This window comes from Anoplopoma fimbria, chromosome 23 (genome assembly GCF_027596085.1).
Source record: "Anoplopoma fimbria isolate UVic2021 breed Golden Eagle Sablefish chromosome 23, Afim_UVic_2022, whole genome shotgun sequence".
Taxonomy (NCBI): Eukaryota; Metazoa; Chordata; class Actinopteri; order Perciformes; family Anoplopomatidae; genus Anoplopoma; species Anoplopoma fimbria.
In genome coordinates, this window is record NC_072471.1 from 13816708 (window position 1) to 13839637 (window position 22930).

A 22930-nucleotide genomic window follows, 5' to 3' on the forward strand; every position below is an offset into this window, starting at 1 on the left:
TTCACAATCACAGATGAGATAAAATGTTAGGTGTGTAACGTTAGATCTTTTCATACGACCGTATGAAGGACATTATGTCACTACACTTCAGCTCAATAACAGTAAACTGTTAGTAAAAATTTAGGGCCGCAGTGATGAAAGCTCTCAAGTAGATGTACAGTAGTTGTTCAAAAGATGTTGTAATTGTAATTGGTATGCAATTAATGCAATGCAAGGACTTTAGTGGCTAATTGTGCTCTAGTTTGCTTACATCAAGAGTTAAACAAAGGCTAAAATTACCAAGGCCATCCTCTCCTCTGCACTTTTAATTACAAAGCTTCTTTCAGAGCATTGTTTAAGCACAGGCATGTTGAGGAACAGTACAGCTTAATTAAAAAAGGGCACATTCAAGAGTGTCTTTTCTACTCGGTCACTGACAGAAATAACTGCAGACAATCCGACAGGAGACGTCTGATCTCTGTTAGAATAGCAGGAGCGGCAACAATAACAATCCATAAGTTACATGGAAAGACCTACGATGAATTGATCCTAATAATAAGTATTGTCTGTGTAGTTCAAGCCTGATTTATCTTATTTCTTCATGCCATAGAGCTCCATTGTTGTCCAAAATCTATTAAAGACACATCAGTGAGCCACACTGTAGCACAGGGTCACATGTTCCTTCATTACAACAAACATGGGCATTGTAGGGTCATTGAAATCAATCCTCTATATACTGTTATGCTGAAATAAGTACTAGAGCACCAAATGTGTATTAATCCGCCGCTCAAAGTAGTCCCAAACAAATGCACTGTCTACTCCTGTTTGAGGAACATTTGCACAAAACTACATTTTCTAGCTGTTATAGGAAGTTGTTTACCCTTTTTTTAAAAGTGAAAGTATATATATTTACACAGTTTTGAAATATTTACTTCAATAGGAGTCAACAGGCTGGGGGATGAGAGCTACAGTAAAGGTAGTTATGACGAAAAGGACTGACCATAAACCACAACATCCCCGGTTTCAGTCCGAGCCAGGTGTCATTCCCCATCTCTCTATCTGCTGGGTCATTATTCTACTGTCTCTCTAATACAGGTATAAAAAAATTACTTAAGTTAAAAATGCCGGTTGATAGAGTTGTAAAACAGTTGTAACCCCTTTTTCAAAAGCGCCTGTTATGTCTCAAATAATGGTGATAATGTAAAGTGTGGAGTTGGCATTCTCTTGCTTACAAATAAAAATAGCAGGAGTTGAGCTTTAGCTGTAAAAGCCATAGACGTTTGGGCTTTGTAGATCCATGCTTCTACAACATCATGGAAGAGTGTATCTTTGCCACCCGGCTGCCATTCATGATTCTATCAATAAAGCAATCAATATTGCTGTCAACATCATGTTAATGTGTCAGTAAGCTATCAAAGCCCTTGATGCCAAGGTTCAAATTAAGAGTCATGAACTCATTTATGGCCTTGTCATCGAGCTGTCATATCCAGAAATGCTCCTTCTGTCAGATGTTTTCTCAATTGTTGCTGCACTGCTGGCACTAACTGAAACATTCAAAGTAGCGTATTTTGATTAATAAAAATATGAATGATCTGTTATTCAAGGTCCTCTTGTCTAGTTCAAAAAGGTTTCAATCTTGTCTTTACAAGACAAGGTCGCAAGTGCCGCTATAAATACATTAATGTACTGAGGATTCTAACAGCAAAGAACTCCTTTTTGGGGCAGCACTAAAAAGCATCTAGACTCCATTGTTGTCCCTGAGATAAAGATGATTTCACTGCCAAGATGATCTTACTGGCGAGACAGTTTTTTGGGGAAAAAAACTGGAGCTTCTCCACTGAGGGTATGCCCTTTGACAGTTTATGCTCTCTCCTCTGAATATGCCAACAGGCTACTGCGGTTGAGTAACTTAAGGGGAATAAAACATTGAACATCTGAGAGCTCAATGTCATTGAACATCTGTGTACCCCACTTATATCCATTCAGAGTCAGTTGGCTTTTACTGGGGAGCTTTAGAACAGTCAGATAGCACATGTCACCATTGTTTTTTGCGCTCTGCAAAATAGCAGGCAATGTAGCGTTGTCGGGAGCAATTTGAAAGTGTATCGGATGTGATCATGAAGCTCCGGGGGAGAGGGAGCAAAGGCCAGATAAGTGATATTCATAGAAGGTACAGGAGAGGTAGCGACAGAGGGAGCTCATCATCATACTCATCTATGTGTCCACGACTGAATGACAGACCTGATCTCCTCTGTCACGCTTCTGTGAGCCAGCTCAAAACACCACTAGTTAGATTTCACTCACTACTCTCCTCTCTCCCTCCCTCTCTCCATCTTTTATCAGTAGGTCCATTTCTCCACTTTAAGATGATCAAAGTAGGGGCAGATAGGTCTGAAATTACGCCATGTGGTGCAGGAAGAGCGATGGAGCCTTATTACCTCTCAAGTTGAAAGATTTAATATCAAGCTCAACATTTTTTCTCTAGGCAGGGGGATGGCTCTTATCCTTCATTTGTTGGCTGAAGAGCATTCATGATAGCCAGGGGCTGGCGCTATCCTGTTAGTTCACTTTACTGAGACGTCTCCTTACTTCTGCCTAATAAAATTGTCCCACTGAATTCTTCGTACTAGGTTGAAGCTTTGAAAGACATGTAACTCTACCAAAGGGCAATATATTTTAGGGCTGATTTTAACTATGAATAAGAGATGTACAAATGTGAAATAACTCTTTGCAGCTTTACATGCTATTAGAGTCTCCCAGCATGCCCATACAGTCTGTTCTTATTACTGTAGATTCTGTAGACTGCAGGTTCCATTTAACCAAAAGGTACCTCCAAAAAAAATAACATTAATACCAATCGGATACTGTATTAGAAAGTCTGTACAATTTAAACTGGTTGGTCTAACCAAACGCCACACTCCACATTTATAAAGTCAGTAAAGATGATAGATAAAAATCAAAATTTCTGATTCACTTCCTGTCCGTAGCAGTGGAGGAAAAAGCTGTATTTATTAAACGGGCATGACTGTTGACACGTTCCTTGACAACAAACTGGGTTAAGTCATCAGGCCAGAAAAATAAGGAAATGCCAAAACTACACTCCTTATTCAATTTCACAGTCTGTAGACAGTACAATATTTTTTTTTTCTACAGATTTATGTTACCCCCACAATGTGTAATGATGACTTGGGCGATCCCCTGACTTTTCCTCTAGTCCCACCCAAGGTTAATACTTGGGGTTTGTTGCGAAATGTCTTCACAACTATTGACAGCGTTATCTTATTGTCCAATTATTTGGTTTATCACCAAACTAGTGACATTTCAACTTTGTATTCACTGCTAATTAGTGAAAGTTACTAAGATGCTAAACATGGTAAACATTTTACCAGCTAAGCATCTGTCAATGGTTGAAAGGTGTGCTCGGTAGGTTTGTTAAGCACTGCAATAAATTCAATAGCCCGTATCCTGATAAAAAAATGCCTATGTTGTGTGCATAAGCACATGCATGTGGTTAAATGTGCATTACAATTAAGGGTCCCAGTTCAGAAGGTTTCTTATTCTCATTTATGTGTGCATCCCAGTATGCAAGTAGGTATTTGCAAAAAAATCCAGGAAGTGTAAAACTATGTGTACACCAGTTATGCCAACAGGAAAAACTTGAAATTTGATATATGTTGTTGTGTTTTAAAAAAACACGACACAATCAGACCGCGGAGTGTCTGAGGTACACATATTGGCTTTAAATAGTCGAGTTTTGCTTTTAGGGAATGTGTGTTTATTTATTTTTTGCTTAAAATATAATATGGGCGTCTGATTTTTTTAATTTTTTTTAGTACAAAGTTCTTATTTCACATCACAGTCTTTAACCTGTCTAAACAGGGGTTATAATGGCTGACCATCGACCTGTGTTTCTCTTATCCCACAGGGTCCACTGATTGTATCTGCTTTGCCACAGTGGGAACCAACGATCCAGTTACTTCTGCTTTACACATCATTGTGGGTGAGTGAGTAATTGAAAGACTCATAAAAGACTTACAGCAAACTACTGGTCAGGATGGTAATTTTCTGTTATCAGTGTTGTGTGTGTGAGGCTAGAAGCAACCTATGAGCGATCATTACAGCAGCTGGTTTTAGTTTAATGTTCATGTGTGTGTTGTGGCAACATAACAGGGAGTTTTTATGACTCTACTGGGTGTGTCTTGACAGGGGATTCCCAGCCGATGGACGTGTGTTCGGTTCACCACAATGACATCTTCCTCAGATACTCTGTCTCGTTGCTGGGCTACGGTTTCTATGGCGATGTACTGACAGACAGCGAGAGGAAGCGATGGCTGGGTCCTGCTAGATATGACCTGTCAGGTATGAGGGCCATCGTTTTCTAAACTTGAGTGACCCTTCAGGCTAAGCCAACCCACACACTTTAACCTTTTTCTAAAAGCCTTGGCGCACTGACCTCTGAGCTTACTGACCCTCACACCGCCTTTTTCTTCATGTGAGTTAACCTTGAGTTTATCCCTGAGCTTGATGGTCCGGCTCCAGGTCCAGACTTTTGAGGATTAAGATATAAATCTAACACACAGCCTTAGGCTGGTGGGTTTCAGTGCAAGCATTTGTGTAGCTCAGTAGTGGGACTCACCAACAGCAAAAGGTTCACGAAGATTTTTCCTCCCACTGAGTCTAAACGCTTGCACACTGTGTGGTGCTTTAAATAAGCCCATCAACCTTAATATCTAAGTTATTAAACTGATCTATATTAACTGATGCCAACTGCAATGATGCGATCAATTATTAACCAAAAACCTGCGACGTACAGGCTGATTTATGAATTAAAATGTCCCCAGAATGCAATATTTAGGACATGTCCATTTGAAAGTCCTAGTATCCTTAATGAAGACAAAAGAAGCAACCAATAGAGATGGACAAAACAAGACCAATAATCAAGAACGATCCTAGCAGTTGTGTGAGGCTGTATTTAGGCACAGAGGTGGTTTGAAATAAATGCACAGAGGTGGTTTGAAATAAATGCTAACATCGCAATGACAATGACAATACTAAAAACCTAATGCTAAGCACTTATACGTTTTACTATGTACCCCATCTTAGTTTGGCATGTTAGCTTGCTGTATAACTGTAAGACTGTATAACTTATCTTCAGGGAACCTTGAATGGCTAAATAGTGTAGGCTACCATTAAATTAGCATTTTTAGCTGGTAGCCTTCGGCTCAGCTGTTGCCATTTTGAGAGCCGTTGAGAGGCAATAGAAATGCTCCAATTGTTATATTTAGCACTTTTAAAGCTGGGGTTGGCAACATTGGGAACATAAGCAAGATTTTTAAAGCATCCAACTTAAAAAACTAATTTATTTTCATTAAAAGTAGCTCTAGCTCCAAAAAAAGCCGCCAAGTCGGCAACACTGACAGCCCGTCCCTTCAGTCCTCCCTCCAGAGCCCCTCTCCCAAAATGATCATAACGTATATAATGAACATGGCTATTGTTAGTGCTCACAGCTGTCAAGCTAGCAGTTCTGGAAGACTCAGGTAATGCAATCTATCAGGCCGAATGAAAGAATTGGACTGAATTATTGTTGTTGAATTATTTGTATTGTTTGCTGTCAGGATGTAAATATAATTTCAACAAATATAATACATTACCTAACTTGGCTTTAATTCAATAGTACATGCAGAAATGAGCATGGTTCAAGCACAGAACTGGATATGCTTTTTTTTTTTTTTTTTAATTAGGCCCCAGGGCTACCAAACACAACAACGCTTTTAAATACAACTGTGTGTTATTTTTACAATAGCATTATCACTTAACCTGCTAAAAGTCTTACAACAGCCTCTAGAGAATATAGGAATTACAATAGAAAGATACCGAATAGTGGTCCAATTAGTTATGCAGATGTGTCGCTTTAGGAATCTACGGTATAATTAGAGTAAATTAAACACAACAATTAAAACATATTGACAAGCATTCTGTGGTCCACACTGTGTTTGTGTTGCAGGTGTGAAAACCTTTCTGAGTCACAACTACTATGAAGGCACGATCTCTTTCCTCCCTGCTGAGAACAACATGGGGGACCCCAGGGACAAGCTGCAGTGTCGATCCGGGTAAATAAAGCATCACAGATATCCATTCCTGCAGCTTCTCAGCACTGTTTTACAATGTGCTAACTTATCTGATGCACTTCAATGGTAGCAGTGCACCTGCCAGAACTTAAATGGGATAGTTTACTTTGTCAGGAAGCCCATCTGATTTATTGTGGACTGAGAGCCCATTCAGTCTTCTCCAAAAAGCGCATGATTAAGTGCTTTGGTTTTTTGAGATGCTTTGAGCTGCCATTGTTTGCATTGTTATTGGGGACTGAAAGGAGCTGAGAACCATTAATATGTAATATGCCATGTTTCCTGACAACTTATTTTATCACATAAAGAGATATGACTGTGCCTCAAAAGGCTTCTCTGGCTTTAGACGTCTTAAATTGCTAAACGCAATACAAGTCATTTTTAAGGTGGACTGAATGAATTCCTAATTAATCATCTGAGCTTCTGAAGACCTTGAATGTCCCAGCAGTGCTGATGGTTTGATGAATGTAAAACAAGGTTACGCTGATATTTCAGGTGCCGCGTCTGTCAGCACAAGCCCTCATCAAAAGACATGCAGTGGGAGATGTCAGAGGAGAAGGAAAAGTCTGATAAAGGTACGAGTTTGGGGTTATTACTGGAAATGTGTCAAATTAATCACACCGAAAAGCCCATTTCTCTGCCTCGTTATCTGCTTGTTTGTCTATTTTGAAGCCATTTCTAGACTTCTGAGATGTGTGAGAATAAGTATCTCTAAAGGGTGCTGTTTGTGAGGAAAGACAAAAAACAAAAAGGAGATGAGAAAATTCCACGCTGGCTGTCTTTTCCCTTGAAGTCAAACACACACAAATCGGGGAGATTTCCATTCTGCAGTACCTGAGGTGGACTGAATGTAAATAATCACATCATCTTCTCCTTTTTCAAATATCTCCATTTTCTGTCTGGGTTGTTTTTTCTCCCTCGGCACGGCAAAATGAGATTCTTGATGAGTTATCGACGAGAAAATATAAACTGATTTTAGTGACACCGCACAACTACCCCCGTGCCCCCTGCCGGAGTCTTTTTTTGCCTATTGATTTCCAAATCTCCCCGCATCCACCCCTGCGTCTGCTTGATGAGATTACATGTCCCCAGACGAGGCGGGTGTCCGTCCACTCAGCTCCGAGTAGGACGACGTCACCTCCTATACCTGTGTCCGTCCCCCTTGACCGTGGTGCACACACACACACATTTCATTATCTACGATTCTCTCAACCACACTGTCAGCAGCAGCACAAACCTCTGGAGGCAGACGAAATACTGACTCCTGTGCATGTGTGTGTGTGCGCTTGTGCACCTTTGTGATAGTAATCTGAGCTGAAAAGAAGCTGTGTGTGTGTTTTTTTTCCACTCTAATTAGTGTCATAATATTAAATTCAACACTTTCTTTCCTGGCCCGGCTATATGGGACTTCTTATGTCCCAGATAGCCACACAATGTGTGTGTGTTTGTTTGTGTGTGTGGCGTTCCTGTGTAAATATGAAAGAGAGCGCAACCTGTGTGTGTGTGTGTGTGTGTGTGTGTGTGTGTGTGTGTGTGTGTGTTGTGTGTGTGTGTGTGTGTTTGTGTGATGTGTGACAGACTCCCCACTAATCAGGAAGAAATTTGGCTTCGCCAGCTCTGACAGGTGGTTTGTCTCAGGCCAGTGCTGCCGTTTGTTTTGCGATTTTGTGTTTTGTTTTTTTTTCCTTTCCTGGCGAGGGAAATCTCAAGACAACTGCTAAATCAATGAGGCAGGACACCCTCTCTCTCTGCAAATAAGCCAGCCTCTCCTCCGAAAAGCAAATACTCATTTGGAAACATTCTTCTAATGCAGAGCCTCCAGTCCTCAGTTAGATTTGTTGTTGTTGTTTTTATTTTATTTATTTTTATTCTGCTTTAATCACTGCTTCCCAATTAGAATATGGTTGTTGTTTTTTATGTAGACTCTGCGGGCCTGTTATCACCGGTTCGTGTTATCACCTCTGTAAATTTGTGTTTTTTTGCGAAATGAGGGGGAAAGGTAATGAATCGTTTTGCTTTCCGAGATCACATAATTCTCCCTCTGAGGTTTGGATGTCTGTGATCACTTTTCTTTAGCTTACTCCAGTGACTATCACCCAGGTGATGAGCACTGGCAGCCCTGTGGGTGATACTGTTTCTTTTGATACGCCATCAACGGCAAACAGTCGCTAATCTCCAAGGAGCAGAGCGGTGATTTGTGATGTGTAACCGTTGTGTATGTCATTTGAGATTTGGAGGCCACTTGAGGTTAATCCTATCAGAAGTCTATCTATATGACCTCATCTTAAGATGCTGTCAACCCTTCCTTGGCCAAACTTGATTGCATTTTTACCTCCTACAACGGTAAAACACATTACTTTCAGCATCAAAGTTTCTATCTTGGCTTCGATCATCAGGGTAGGGCTGCATCGAGAACTCCTGCCAAGACAGCTGGATTCTAATGGACCCTCATCAGCATCACTGCTGATGTGTAACAAGCTGAGAACTCTCACTTAACAACTCATAAAGCACTTGCAAAATACACAGTATAATTCCAAAACCAAATTTGCAAGGATTATTTGTTTCAGTCGAACATCAGCACATCTGAAAAATCCAAACTGCAGGCTGACAGGAATCAGCTTAACAACTGCCAACAACAGAATCCACGCAGCACACTCGCCTCTCCCTAAACCGACGCACACACTCGATCCGACGCAAGCACACTCACAGTTCACTGTGACTGAATCACAATTAATCACAGCGAACATAAAAAAAAAATGTATTTACCTTAAAAAAGATTGGACCACAAGTTATGAACTTTGCTTTGTCTTTGACATATTTTCACGATAGTAACATGTATATAATATAAATATTTTAAGTAAACCAGAAACGGAACAAAAAGGTATAAAAAAAACAAACACAACCAGACATTGGTTGAATGTGTGCTGGGGGTCGTAGTTCTGCAGCACAGGATTTCACAGCATAAACGTGCCAAATTACAACCTATGTGGAGTATACCTGGAATAAAGTGACCTCAGTTATTTAGAGGTGACTGCCAGCTCGGTGACCTGACAAGTATTTTAAATGTACATTGTAAAAAATGCAAGTCAAGTTTGTACAGTGCACTACACTGTTATTTGTTTTCTAACACAAACATTTTAGGGTTCATATTGAACCGAATTCTATCTGAAACTGAACTAGGCAGAAAATATAAACGCAGTTTTTAAAGACACAGTCCACGTATTTTTTTTAAGCAGGTGGCTTAAGTCCTTTGAGGCCTGCAGAAAGGTTTAAAATGTCAGAGTTTTGTGGAAAGATGCCTCGTTTCATGCTGGTGTATTTTGGGGTGACGGCATTACTGCCAATGAAATGAGCAGGATTAACAGTTTTATTAAAATTGCTGCTTGGTTTATCTCCTATTTAGTAGACTAAAAAGTCCATTTACAAATGTCATGACACCGTCTTCAGGTGCATCACTTATGGTGGGCATTCTATCTGTATTTGAAGTCAGTCAAACACAAGCACAGTAAACTTGACTCTCGACTCCTCTGTTTCAGATGGGAGCAATGGTTGGAGGGTGATCCGTGGAAAGTTTATATCCATTAACGCGGCCAGCATGAGCTGCGCGTGTCCCCGCAGTCCGAAGGGCCTCTCGCCCTCTGCTCACCTCGCTGACGGCACCACAGACCTCATCCTTGTCAGGAAGTGCTCGCGCCTGGACTTCCTCAGACACCTGGTCCGACACACCAACAAAGACGACCAGGTAGGAGTGAAGGAGGTGTATGATTTATCTTCAGAGCACTTCCTAAGGTATTACCCACTGGGAACATTATTCAATTTAGGATTTCATACTTCTAAAGTAAATGTACATACACAGTGTATGAGTCATGCTCTAGAGACTACTTCTAAATGATGTGATCTGTATTCAGCAGGGATAAGAAAAACACATCCTTCAAAGAGTGAATGAATCTCCAAAATAAAGCGAAAGAGAATGTCTTCCTTCCTATATAAGCCCCCCGTCAATCTTTTTGCTGCAGAATCCAGCTCTCATCAACAGGAGTTGCTCGATCTGTGCACAGATTAATTGAGTGCATTATGACTGTAAACGAGCGAGAAGAAGGCAGGAGTTTGCCCACTTGCTGTGCTAGCACCTCCATTTGCAGACTCGGCTCCTTTTCCCCCAACTATGGTTCACTTTACCTCAAATGCCTTAGCCCTCGTGCCTTCCCACGTATCATAAATAACCTCCACCCTGGTCCAGAGAGGCACCGGTTATCGCTGCATCAGGGATATGCTGTAGGGGAGAACAGACTGATTCCAGACTAATGCCCTTCCAGGATAGCACAAGTATTGCCAGGGGAAGTCTGGTGATTAGTAATTATTACCTCAGGAAAGACCTCGGGAAGTTTATCCCATTTGGAAGGAACCTGTTAGTAATTTCATCGACAGTAGCCGCCTTGGTACAAGTGTGCAATTGCAAACTGTGTTTTGAGCTTGGACTGACATCCTGAGGTCAACATTTTGACTTGTGCAACCTGTGTTTTGATTACTAGGACGGACTTCATTAAAGATGTGATTTGATTGGGATTATATTTATTCGTAGTTTTAAAAGGAATAGGATTTATCAGTAGAAAAGGCCAACAGTTTAATATGAAGAAAAATAAATGATAGGGTACAAAGGTTAAGGTACAAAAGCTGCTGCTATTACAGTGAAATTTAGCAAATGAAGGAAATTGCTGCTTTGTGTGACATGCTTTGTGTGAGCGTGTCCTTACATCGACATGACTGAATGAAATAACCAATGTGTTCGGGTAATATCAAATTAAGTAAGTGAGTCAACATTTTGAATGTAGCACTTTTCAGAAACATTAGTGTTTTACAGAAGGATTCAACAACATAAAAAAAAATAAAAATCATAGCAGACGAAGTGACCACCAAAGCCACATGTTTTAAAAAGTGCTAAACTAGAAAAAATGACTTTGCCTAATGATGATAATGGAGGCCTAAAAAACGATTTTATAATTTCCCCTATTTGTTAAAATAAAATACTGAGAATCAGCTGTTGGATGTTACTGTATTCATCTACTATAAGACACAGTTCGCATTATAGGGATGACGACGTTAGTCTGTCCACCACCTTGGTGGAAACTTAATTATATGTTAACTCTTGGATGATATACTGGCTATAGAATTTGGTACAGACATTATCCTCCCCCTCATGATGAACTGTTATACCATCTGATTTTATTTGAAATTTACTTTTCATCTGGCACTATTATCAGGTCGAAATGGGAGGCCTAAAAGATTTTTCCAATAGATTTACATCAGGAACAAGACTTTTAATTTTCATTTAGGTAAATCCCTTTTATTTATATCATTAGGGCCTAAAATACACTAATAGCTGAATCAAGTGTTATTTACCTTCCTTTGTTTTTGTGAATGAACCCGAGACAAAGCTTGGCCGAGGGCTGGGAGGTGCAGTTAAAGGAAACGCTACTGTGCATGCTCTATGGGCCCCTGAATGTGGAAGCTCACTGGATAAAACGGGAAATTTAACCTAAATTTTATACTTGGAATTAAAACTTTTTTTGCTTCATGCACCACCTAGAAACTTTCTTAGGAATGAACGGGGTCGTGCTTCAAACGCTGTATCCAGTTCTCTTTATACATCCATGTGCCAAACAATAGCATGCTAACACGCTAAACCAAGATGACATACATTATGTCTGTTAAGTATCAGCATGTTAACTTTGACAATCTGAGTATGTTAGCATGCTGACATTAGCAATTTAGCTCAGCCATATTGATTCACTAGTGGGGCTCTAGAATCTATGGAGAAGACCCATTGAAAGCGATTAAACTGACAAACTTTGCCTCCACTCGTCGTGGTAGGGATTTGTCAATGTTTGCAAGCTAGCAATTAGCTTGTTCAGTAGCTAACAAAGGGTAAATAAGGAACTTGTACTTGCACCAAAATTGTACATGATGTTTTTCCAAGCAGCCCTTTTGTTGTTTGTGTCTGTAGTCCTTTCTTTGTGGGATTTTCAACAAATCACAATGGTGTTTCCAGAGGGATTTTGTTGTTTAATTTGCATAAACAAAAATATCTTTACCTTTACACAACTGATAAGTGATTTGTGTCCCTGATCAGTCCCGCTTTGCATGTATGACCCACAATGCCTTTCCAAGAGACTGGCTTGTGTCCCATACAAAATGAACTACGATGAACTTGTGCGCTGCCTCCAGTGGGTCTTTACCGTCTCTAATGGAGAAAACCAAATGATATTATCATTAACGGTCTAATGACCACAGATCATAGTGTGGTATTGGCAGTGTAAAGACATGATGCAGTGCGACTGTAGCTTAAGGCTGGTCTTTGCTGCTTCACTTGCAACACAGAAAGGTAGACAAGTAGTCGTATAAGCACGGTGAGTGGGACTTTGCATCAGAGTTCACTTAATATCAGCATCACTGTCCAGCCAAGCGGAGAGAAACAAGGAGTGAGAAGCCACTAAGCGTATTCATGGCCTTGTCAGAAAGCCTTTTAGGCAGACAGTCCAGCATGAATGCAAAGCGGCTCCAGTCATAAAGTGGGTCTGATGTGAAGTAAATGGCTGTCACTCCGCTTTTGGGATGAGAGAGGGCGAGAAAGGGGGAGAAGGAAGGGAGAGAGAGATGAGGGTAAAGGAAAAAGAGGAGAAGAAAAGAGCCAGGAATAGAGAGAAAGTGGCACCCTGTGAAGTAGAAGAAAGTGCGCCGGACAGAGCTGAACCTTTCTGCGACACTGAGTGAGATGAAAGGGGACTTTGACAAAATTATTTCTTTTCATCTCTCTCTTTCTTCTTCTCTACGCGCTTGCCGTTTACATAGTTTTTATGCACCTCCATTTTACCCTACCTCTTCTCTCCCTCCCTCCATTTTGCATTTAAACTCCTGTTAGGTGTTTTCTTTTATCGTAAATTGGGAGGAAGAAGAATAAATCTACGTAGAAATGAACTTGTTTTTAACCTCACCCACTTGGAGCCTGTAAACTTTCGAAGAATTACATGGCAAGTATAGTTTTACTGCCCAATATGATCTTCATATTTCAGATAAATAGCACTGACTATTTTGTGTATATGATTAGAAATAGTTCATGTTCAATTAATGAAATTTAAATGTCTGAATAAAAAATGTATGAGCCTGAGTTTTGAATGAACCCCAGTCGATTTATCGACCAAAGACAAATAATTGATAGATTCACTTTTTAGTTGACCTTAATCCATCAAATCAAGGCTGAGGCACTAAAATAATATTTTCTTTAAACTTCCATTTTCAGCATACAGTGTGTTCCTTTATCACTTGTATGTAATTGTGTTCTGCATTGTGTTTAATTCCCTCTGATTGAAGCACCCTTGTGGAAACACAGACAATAGAGTAATCATAAAAAGTCTTGTACTAAAAAAAAAAAAAAAAAAAAAAAAACAGACTTGAAAAAGGCTTTTGACTCTAAACAGCTTTTCTTCAAGAAACAATTTTACACAAAATTTAATTTGGTGAAGCCGAAAACAAAGGACTCTTGTGTTCCATCTCAGCCTCCTGCAGTTTGAAATGAAACTCTTCAAGTGCTTCTGGAGACTGGCAGTCACAACCTTTGCACCATCTGTGGGCACATCTGTTCCTTAATCCATTCATCTCTCCTCCTCTCTTTCATCTATTTCTTATTCCCTATTCCCCAGTTTGACCACTCGTTTGTGGAGGTCCACCGGGTGAGGAAGTTTCGTTTTCAGCCGCGGCACCAGGAGCTGGTTTCACTGGAGGACCCGATTGAGAGTCCAAAGAAGACAGGCTTCCGTCCCATATGCTCGGCCCAAACAACCTGCAACTACAGCAACTGCCACAGCAGCTGGAATTGCGATGGAGAAATCCTGCCTGACACTGACATCCAAGTCAGGTAACTAATCACACAATCACCTTTGAATGTAAAACATAATTTACTGTAGCAGTTATTTCAAGCACTTTCTTTTCCAAGTCTTGTTAAAAGTTAAGAAATTGTTCAACTCAAAACTAAAAAAAGTCAAACTGAGATGCAAGCAAACAATCATTTCGACTCAGCACCGGCAGAAACAATAAAAAATGAATTGTCATTTACCCGTAATGATGAATGTTTTGCCCATATATATGGCTTTTTAATGCTGTAAAACTGAAACAATCATTGTGACTGCTGAAGACAGGCGTGGTTCAATCACTTTTCCATCGTGCCAGCTTATTTTTGCGTTTTATGAAGCCTGTGACGAAGAAATTAAGTTTTTGAGGCAATGAAGACAGGCAGGATCTCTCTGAAGCAGAGATGGGGACTGGCAAATGGCTTTGAATCGGTGCACATAATATTGAAGAAGAGGTATAATGGATAAAGCAGTGAAATACTTGCGGGGCTCATACCAATTGCATCAGACAAAGACTGTTCTTTTTCCGGGTATTGCAGATATAATCTCCAGTTTAAATTTCTCTAAAGTGTCTCTGAGTATCATGACTTAAAGCAGAAGTAGAGATAGATGATGTTCTGTAAGCTCTATATTCACAGTGCACTCAAGTAACACTCACACGTACAATTTTTGTCCATGCTAGCTGTGTGCTACGTGAATGTCAATGTCGGTTGGTCGGTCGGCAGCTGTACTCTGTGTATAGTGCTTATTAGGAAATTTTAGCATGCTAACACACTTAACTTATATGGGGAATATGGTACACATTATGCTAAACATCACCATAGTAGCATTGTCATTGTCAACATGTTAGCGTCCTGATTTCAGCATTTAGCACAGAACAGTTTCAGAGGGCTGCTAGCATGGTTGTAATCTCTTATTTATGTTGTATTGGCACAACCCTATTTGGAAACAGGCAACAGACCATAAAGGAAGATACAACATTTCAAAGTACAATATAAACATCCGTATGTACACAATCGATAACGCCGTTTCTGTTATTAGCTGCAGCAGCTGGTGTTAGCGTACAAACTGGAGACATACGAAACACCTAGCCTGACCATGCAATGAGCGAAAGCGCCAGGAAGCAAATTTTTGTTTTTTACACTTTTTTTGTTTGGATTAAACAAACAAGATGTTAATTGGTTATCTTTGGAGTTGCTGGTAGTTGGATTTTGTTACAATTGTTTCTCATTTTCCAGTCCTAATGCTAAGCTTGAGTGCATATTACAGATGTAAAGTAAATAAGAATTTTCCCCAAAATATTGACCTATTCCTTTAGATACATAATAGAGGGTTTCACCATGGTTAGGAAAAGTAAATCATCTTGATGGTTAGCAGTAGCATTATCTAGTGATAAAGAAGTTCTCTTACTTGGCCAGACAGAAATGATAACAGCAGTGCCATTAGCGCTGCTAGTGCCCAACAGTCTGTGGTCAGAGACTCTTTCAATGTTCCCTGCTGGACGATCTTGGCAATTTCGGCAGAATTAGCCCCCCTCATTATTCTGGCCCTGTCCCCACTTTAGCGTTCTCCACTATCAGATCTCTATACAGCCTGTGTGGCATTGCTGGATGCATCATTTATTTCATGCTCCATTGTACTTTGCCAATGATGCATGGCGCTGTAATGTTGCTAATTTAACGGCCCTCCCCATGTTAAAAGGCTACTCCCCTTTAATTAAAGCAGAAGTCCGTCCTTTTATTGCCTCTTCCTCTCTGCTAATCGCTCTTGGAGCGAGCCAGCCAGAGTGCTGCTCGGATAATTAATGGTAATAGCCCGGGTGAAACAGAAAGAAAGGAAGGGTTTTGCATTGGAAGTGCGAAATACACATTTGGAAAAGGAACTCAACCTGCCACAATGATTGAACCAAATAATTAAAACAAAAATAGAGTCATGTAATTATAACCCAAAAATATGGTATTTCCTTGATTTTAGAGTAAATATATGTGTTGTATTAAACTTTTGGGTATTTTTATTTCATGTGTGAATGGCATTCTGGAAATAAATCTCAGTCTCTAAGTCTCACTTTGGGCGGAAAATGGTAATTAACTCTACTGTTACATCATACTAACTGTTGGTAAAGCCTGCAAGCAAACAACAGGTGTTTCAGTAAAAATGCACGTGTCATTAGGCAGACAAAAGCAGTAATTCAGGCTATACTGTACCATAATAGCCATCTTGCCTGTTCACAGCTCATTTTCTGCCTTTACACTGTTTCTTTTTATTGTATGCATCAGGATGTGTCATTATAGTGCGTCAGCCCCATCTGTATTCTAACATCTGTTATTGGTGCCTCTTTAAAGATCTTCATACTTAACACACCACAAAGATTGTCTCATCCCGAGTAAGCTTGTCAAGTCCGCACGCAGGGGTGCCGTTCCATTGCTTTTACATCTGCCACATTGACAGTAAAGCCTCATTGAAATGAGCACAGTCATTACGTTGATGGTTTGTTATTCAGGCTAAATGATGCGTCCTGTGCTTATTTTTATGTGTGTGTGTGTGTGTGTGTGTTCACACTCTCTTCCCCTCTGCAGTGTCCAGTGCCAGTTGATCAGGCTGTTTGCCCGCGGTATTGAGGAGCAGCAGCAGTGTTTGTTAGAAGATCCGTGTACACTGTGGGCCCTGGAGCCAAGCACACACTCGTCAGTGGACTGAGAGCTGGACAGGACATTTAGCTGCTGGAAAACAAAAACTGAGTTGCATCCAGCACGACTTTGCTGGAAAAAGACATGCATCACATCAGTGTGAATCCCAAATGCTGGCGTCCCATGCCTCCTTAGTGTATTTGCTCAAATGAAACTCACAGGATGTCCTTTTTAATGCACAAGAAGGTGTGGTAAAAAATCCTGAAAAGGATTCCATCACTAGCCATTAAGAGGGAAAAGGGTCAAAGAGAAGATATATAGCTATCTCCTTGCATCCTTTTGCATCTGACTGTTTTGTGCTAAATTGAATCATGCAGTTTTTACAAACCCAAAATATGATATGCTAGCGCTGCCATATTCAAACCTCGGTTTCAGTTTTTTTTTCATATCTGTACTTATTTGGAAATGGAAGATTTTGAAGCCCAGGGGATCTCAAGGCGCCAGATGAAACGACTGAACTGGACTGAGCCGGACTGAGCTGGACTCAGCCGCGACAATCGGTGCTACCATGAAGGAGAACACAAATAGGATTTCTCTCTCTGTAGCAAGGACAGACAGCCGAGGAGATACTGCTTGGTGAGAGGGACAAAGAAGAAAGACCTCTATAAACTGACATAAAATGCCAAAAGAAAAGAAAATCATGCTATCTTATCTTACTTCTTTTGGAGAAAAAAAAACACATTTCATCTGTGACCCAGGTGGAAGCAGATATGAGCCAGGGGCACTAATGAAAAGAGCTGAATACCCTTCTAATACACTAACAGGACCTCGGTGGATTCTGGGTAATAAGGCAAAGTGGTTGCTAAGTGATTCAGCACTGGTGCGGTGCACCTGTGGCTCTAAGCTCTGCTCCTCCCTGGCCAAAAACTACTGACAGTTGACTCATCACCTGGGGTTTATCCAGAATTACACATGGTTAACTGTATTAAAGATAATGTATTGTCTGGCTCTGAAATTAGCCTAATTAGCTCATGTTTTGTAAAGTCAGACCATAAGAGAATGCTACTCCTGCATAAAACTGCTTTAAACCACATGCATAATAATGATATGTTAAAGTATGTAGTGTGCATGTAGTGTGTTTCCCACAATCCCTTTAGGGGCGTGCAATCTTTTTAGTGTGTGTGCGTTAATGTATTTGTGAAGGTGCCAGTGTGATGAGTTGGCTCCATCACAATTAGCCTCATGACTGCCGTTTTGCAGATGCTCTCTCGCTGCAGCCAAAATGCTGCTAACACAAGCACCTATAGATGAGCAGAGATAGGAACACACACACATTTTTTTTGTCTTTCTAGTATGCTGTTTCTGATATTCAATGGCTTTCTGTATCACACACAAACACACTCCTTCACTTTTAACACCATGAAAGCCCGTTCCTCTCTAAAAATACTCTAACTATGTAAATAATGACTCTGAATGTCTATTTTGTTTCACCTCCAGTGCCCGCTTCTGTCAGTTAACAGTATGATGTTCTTTCAAGGAGTCTGATGCTTTTAAATCCTCTACACACACACACACACACACACACACACACACACACACACACACACACACACACACACTGAAATGTACACGCAGACACAGAGAAACTGTGAAAGCTTTCAAGTCCGACCATACAGATCTGAAAAAGCTAAAGAATTCAGCAACATATGACTGACAATGCAAACAAAGTCAAACTAAAATTTGAATTACCACTCACTTTTGTGTGCATGAACAAACTATAATGTATTAAAGCTGCTGGAAGCTAGCAGGCTAGGAAAACTAGCTTGCACCCATAGCTTTGACTTGGAAAGCTGACGCTAGTTAGCTTAGCTTGCTAACGTCGGCACTAATTGATATTACTTCTTGTTTATGCTAAAGAAAATGAATCAAATCAAAAGTCTTCTTATTTATGTTATTTTAGTACCTACCGAATACCTTCAGACAGACTAATTTGTTAGAAGTTTCAGTTCGACCTAAAGTTTTCATGCAATCTTGCTGCTCTCCATTATAAAATAATCACATAAATAAGCTGTGACGTGTGTAGATGCGTGATTATTTTTATGAAAATGCTTAATAATGTGCTTTCGAAATGTGGTTCCTTTCATGTCCTTTGCTCTATCTTCATGGTGCTCTTGACGCCAACGTTTTTTCACTCGTTCCTTTTCTCTCTTTTCTCTGGACACAAAGGTCAGCCCTCCTTTGCTTCAGCTTTCTCAATCTCACTCTTTCGCTCCTTCTGTCTCCCCGTATGAGTGGAATTTAATAGGGTGCTCTGATGTGAGCGAAATGTTTCATTAAAGAACATCAGACATCAAAGGTCTCTTCTGAGATGGAGTGGTATTTCACACTGTGCTCATTTTACACACAGTATGGTTTTTGTTTCTCTTTTGATACCATAAGGGGGTTCCGAAAGTGCTGAAAAGTAATCTGAATTTGGCAACTGTAATCATGTAATCTAACCACAAATAATCCCACTGATCTTCAAATTAGAGGTTGTCCTAGTGAGCTACAAACAGAGTCAAACCAAACAGCTGTATCATTTCCTGTCCTTTAGCAAGTGATCAAAAAGCAATTTCTTATGTGTTTTAGGCCTACACCACCTTCTACGGCCGATGCACTGGTAACTAATGCACTGGTAACTAATGCACTATTTCCAAAGTATTTCAAAGTGATGCCAATTATCGGGTGCCACTGGAACTCATAGGTCCACGATGATTGAGCAATAGTGTGAGTTGTATGAAATAAAGAAAATGACAATTCAAGAACAGTTAAGGGGAGACACCTCAGGTGAATAGGTTGATCCCCAGTTGATCACCTCCTGTAAGACAATTCTTTTTTGTAGTACAAGTTTTCTGAAAACGTTTTTTTTATATGAAAATGATGCCTTATCTTATTAAGTGAGCAGAAATGTGAATATTGGATAGAGTTTGGTTTAAAAATACTTGTTGCATTCTGTTGACTAACTAGAGTTGGTCTTTACAGTGGGCATTTTGGATATCTCTTTGTTTTTGCGTTACTTAATTTCCTGTAAGTTACAGTGTTACAGGAAACTTGTCAGTCCTGTCAGTACAGAGCAGAAAGTCAGAGCAAGGACAACATTAAAGCCCAGAAGAGCTATTGCGTAGTCCAATAAACTTTAGAAGAGTGCAGTACTTAAATTTGTGAGAGTGTCGTACTTTCCAAAGGGGAAAATAATGAAATAAAGGTTATCCTTGTCACTTGTGTTCCTTTAATCCATAGAGATTTAAAAGTTATCTCCCATCAGTTGTGGTGGTGCTGACCTGCTGCTTTGAGCAGATATCCAGTACTCAGCTGTGGAGTGACTGTCCTCAAAATGGCCGTACATTACTCTGCTATGAGGCATAATATGACCGCAAAGACAAGAGGCATTGTCAACCTTTCTTGTCTGCAGTGGCAACCAAATAGTTTTTCCTCCCTCTCTCTTTTCTTGCCTCATTTTCCTGCTTTGCTACTTCCTTATTGATTTATTTTCTCCATCTGCTGCTCTCCAGCGCCCCTGAGAGCCGCAATCTCATTCTCACATCCCACCTGAGACGCAAGGTGAGACGAAGCAGGGGCAAATACCCTGCACCGCACACACACTGCACACTCCGCACACACTGAACATACCGCACACACTTCAGTCCCCAATACTGATCTCTTTACACAAAGAAAGTGCTCCTAACAGGAGTAGACGGTGCTGTGTCCCCTTGGGGCTCTCATTGACTCTCTGTCCCTCTCTCACCTTTCACACACACGCACACACACACACACACACAACACACTTGCATGAAGATGCAGCTCTTTGTTCTCCCACATAAAGACTCATAATTAGAATATAACAGATAAAACAGGCGTCTCATGCTTTATTTTCCTTCCTTGTTATTGACCTACATCAGGAATACTACCATTATTATTGGCCTGATTTGGCCTTTTCAACCAATTCCTGCAATCGGGAGCTAAGTGTGACAAATTTACAGACGTAGTCTTGTTTCGGCACACAAAGAACGCAGCAGAAACAACCAGTCTTTTCACACAAACTAACTGTTCTGCAATTGTGGCAATAGGGAAAAGGTGAGGTCATGTAAAGTTGCTGCAGTGGCATGCAGTGTCAAACCCAGGCGCGGTTGTTTGACACCGACAATTACAGAGGCCCGATCTGGAAAATTGCTGTTTTCCTACAGCAGGACCGGCTAACATGAGCCAAACAAAAGTAGAAATACTGCTTAGTCTTGAGCGACTAAGGGGAATTAGGTGGGTGGTGTGAAAATAGTGTAAGTGAGAAACAGAGATAGAGGGACAGAGAGAGCAGATATTGCTGGTGGTCCGAACAGCAGCAGTGCTGTTACCTAATTCTCCCCGTATCGATTGGAATGGGCTCCCTGTGAGAGATTTAGATCAATGAGGCCATAACAGTCCATCTTCTCAGTCAGGAGCCACTACCGGCCTCTTATCGCTCACTCTCCGTCTCTCGCCCACGCACACCTTCACTCACACATTTCAACCCACTAATGCACTCACACATGCTGGAGGTCAGACCTCAAAGCTGGAACCATGCGATGTTTTCTAATCAATATTTATTATATTATGATATCCATGGTGGAGAGTGGGGAGACACTGAAAAACGGTGCATTTTACACTGTTGGAGGAGCGCTCCATGATATTCAAGCGAAATATAAAGGTCATTGGGTCACACCTGTTGCATTTTACGATCCCACACAGGGAGAGATGGGCTTGCATTCGACTAACATGATCTCATCAGGACGTTTTGGTACAATTCTCTAACAAGGCACTCCTTGGAAAGGTCTTCTAAGTTGTAAAAAGAGCTGAGACTAATTGATTAGTTAACTAATCACCAAATAAATAGGAGCAGAGAGAATGCAGGGAATGAAGGGGTTGTTTCATGTTAGTATTATTTCTGTAGAAAAAACTAAACAAAAAAAAACGGTTCGCTGGTTGATGTTGAAGGAAAGGGATCAGGTCCGTCCTGCCCTGTTAAAAATTCACACATTGCTACTGGTCATGATCAATAAAACATAACTATTAATTTGCTGTTTGGTTTTATCCTCATCCTATTTTTCATTTTAGTTTATAAGGAATTAAATCAAACAATGCTGTATAAAGAAGCAGGTTTTGAATAGTAATGATTATTTCAGAGGTGTCTCTTAAAAAACGTAATGCTTATTCAACAAGTCTGATCAGAAACGCGTTTGGGCTGAGCTTAAACATTAGTTAAGCACTTATCACCAATTTATCATGAATACTGGGTTAGCACTTTCAGCACTGTTTTTCCTTATTATGGTAATTTGAAGGAAATGCCAACACTCAAAATGAGAGGCTCTTGAATCAGCATTAATTCAGCAATTAACAAAGCTATACACCCCGCATCTTCTTAATCGTGCAAATCGTAATAATGGTCTGGAAGCATTGCTGGGATTAGTGATTTACTCAACAATGCATTCATTTCAGGGGAAGTTTATTCCAATGAGCACTGGGGGTGAAAACTTCCTTAAGACTGAGTCGGGTTTTCACGCTACCATTGCATTATTTATGCATTAAAAGATACATATTACCACAGTTATATTTTGCAACACTATGCTCTGAAACAGACTAATGTCAGCCTGACATCTTGGCATGATACTCAAGAGTGTTCCCAGTCACTGGAGGCCTGTCAAGATGACTGTAAAGTGACCACCATCGACACATCAACACGTTGAGGATGGATAAATGACAACATGATTCCAATGATGACATGGAGGTGGACCGAAGTTGTAGAAAGTTGTAACTAGGAGACTTGGTTTTACATTTATTGTGTTTTGCTATTGGTTAATGTTTAAAATAATTTAATTTGACACAAACACTTAAAATGTTGGTTCATAATAATTAGCATGAAAGTGCTTCATCAATAGACAATGAAAACCAGGCAAATACAAATGAATGACTAATGACCTTTGTAATCATTAGGAGACTCTATCCTAACTGGCATCCATTATGTATGTGAAGTGTAACAGCGCTGCTTTGAGAGCACATGCAAATTATAAAACGTGTGATTATTTCATGATGTATGGATCATCTAAATAAAGCCAAGTTGCAAGTCAGGTGGGGCTCTAATAACATAATCAATATACATAGTAGAACATGCCAATTGGACAGAAGGTCGGTCCCTGTAGCAGATAAAGTCAATAAGAAAGAGACAATCTGATGAGACATGAATATTTCACTGTGTTTCCAGGGCTGTCTTCCCATGTCCAACCAG

General features: G+C 40.3%; 1 protein-coding gene across 1 annotated transcript in view; it reads left to right on the forward strand.

Moving 5' to 3' along the window:
• The window catches only part of cerk (ceramide kinase), a 41839-nt gene extending 22873 nt beyond the window's left edge, over positions 1–18966 (forward strand). Inside the window, exons 7-13 of the mRNA XM_054624724.1 lie at positions 3905–3979; positions 4186–4338; positions 5984–6089; positions 6600–6679; positions 9641–9846; positions 13802–14016; positions 16585–18966. Coding sequence (XP_054480699.1) covers positions 3905–3979; positions 4186–4338; positions 5984–6089; positions 6600–6679; positions 9641–9846; positions 13802–14016; positions 16585–16705 — 956 coding nt within the window. The 3' untranslated portion in view covers positions 16706–18966. The remainder of the gene's footprint in view (positions 1–3904; positions 3980–4185; positions 4339–5983; positions 6090–6599; positions 6680–9640; positions 9847–13801; positions 14017–16584) is intronic.
• The last annotated feature ends 3964 nt before the right edge of the window (positions 18967–22930 follow it).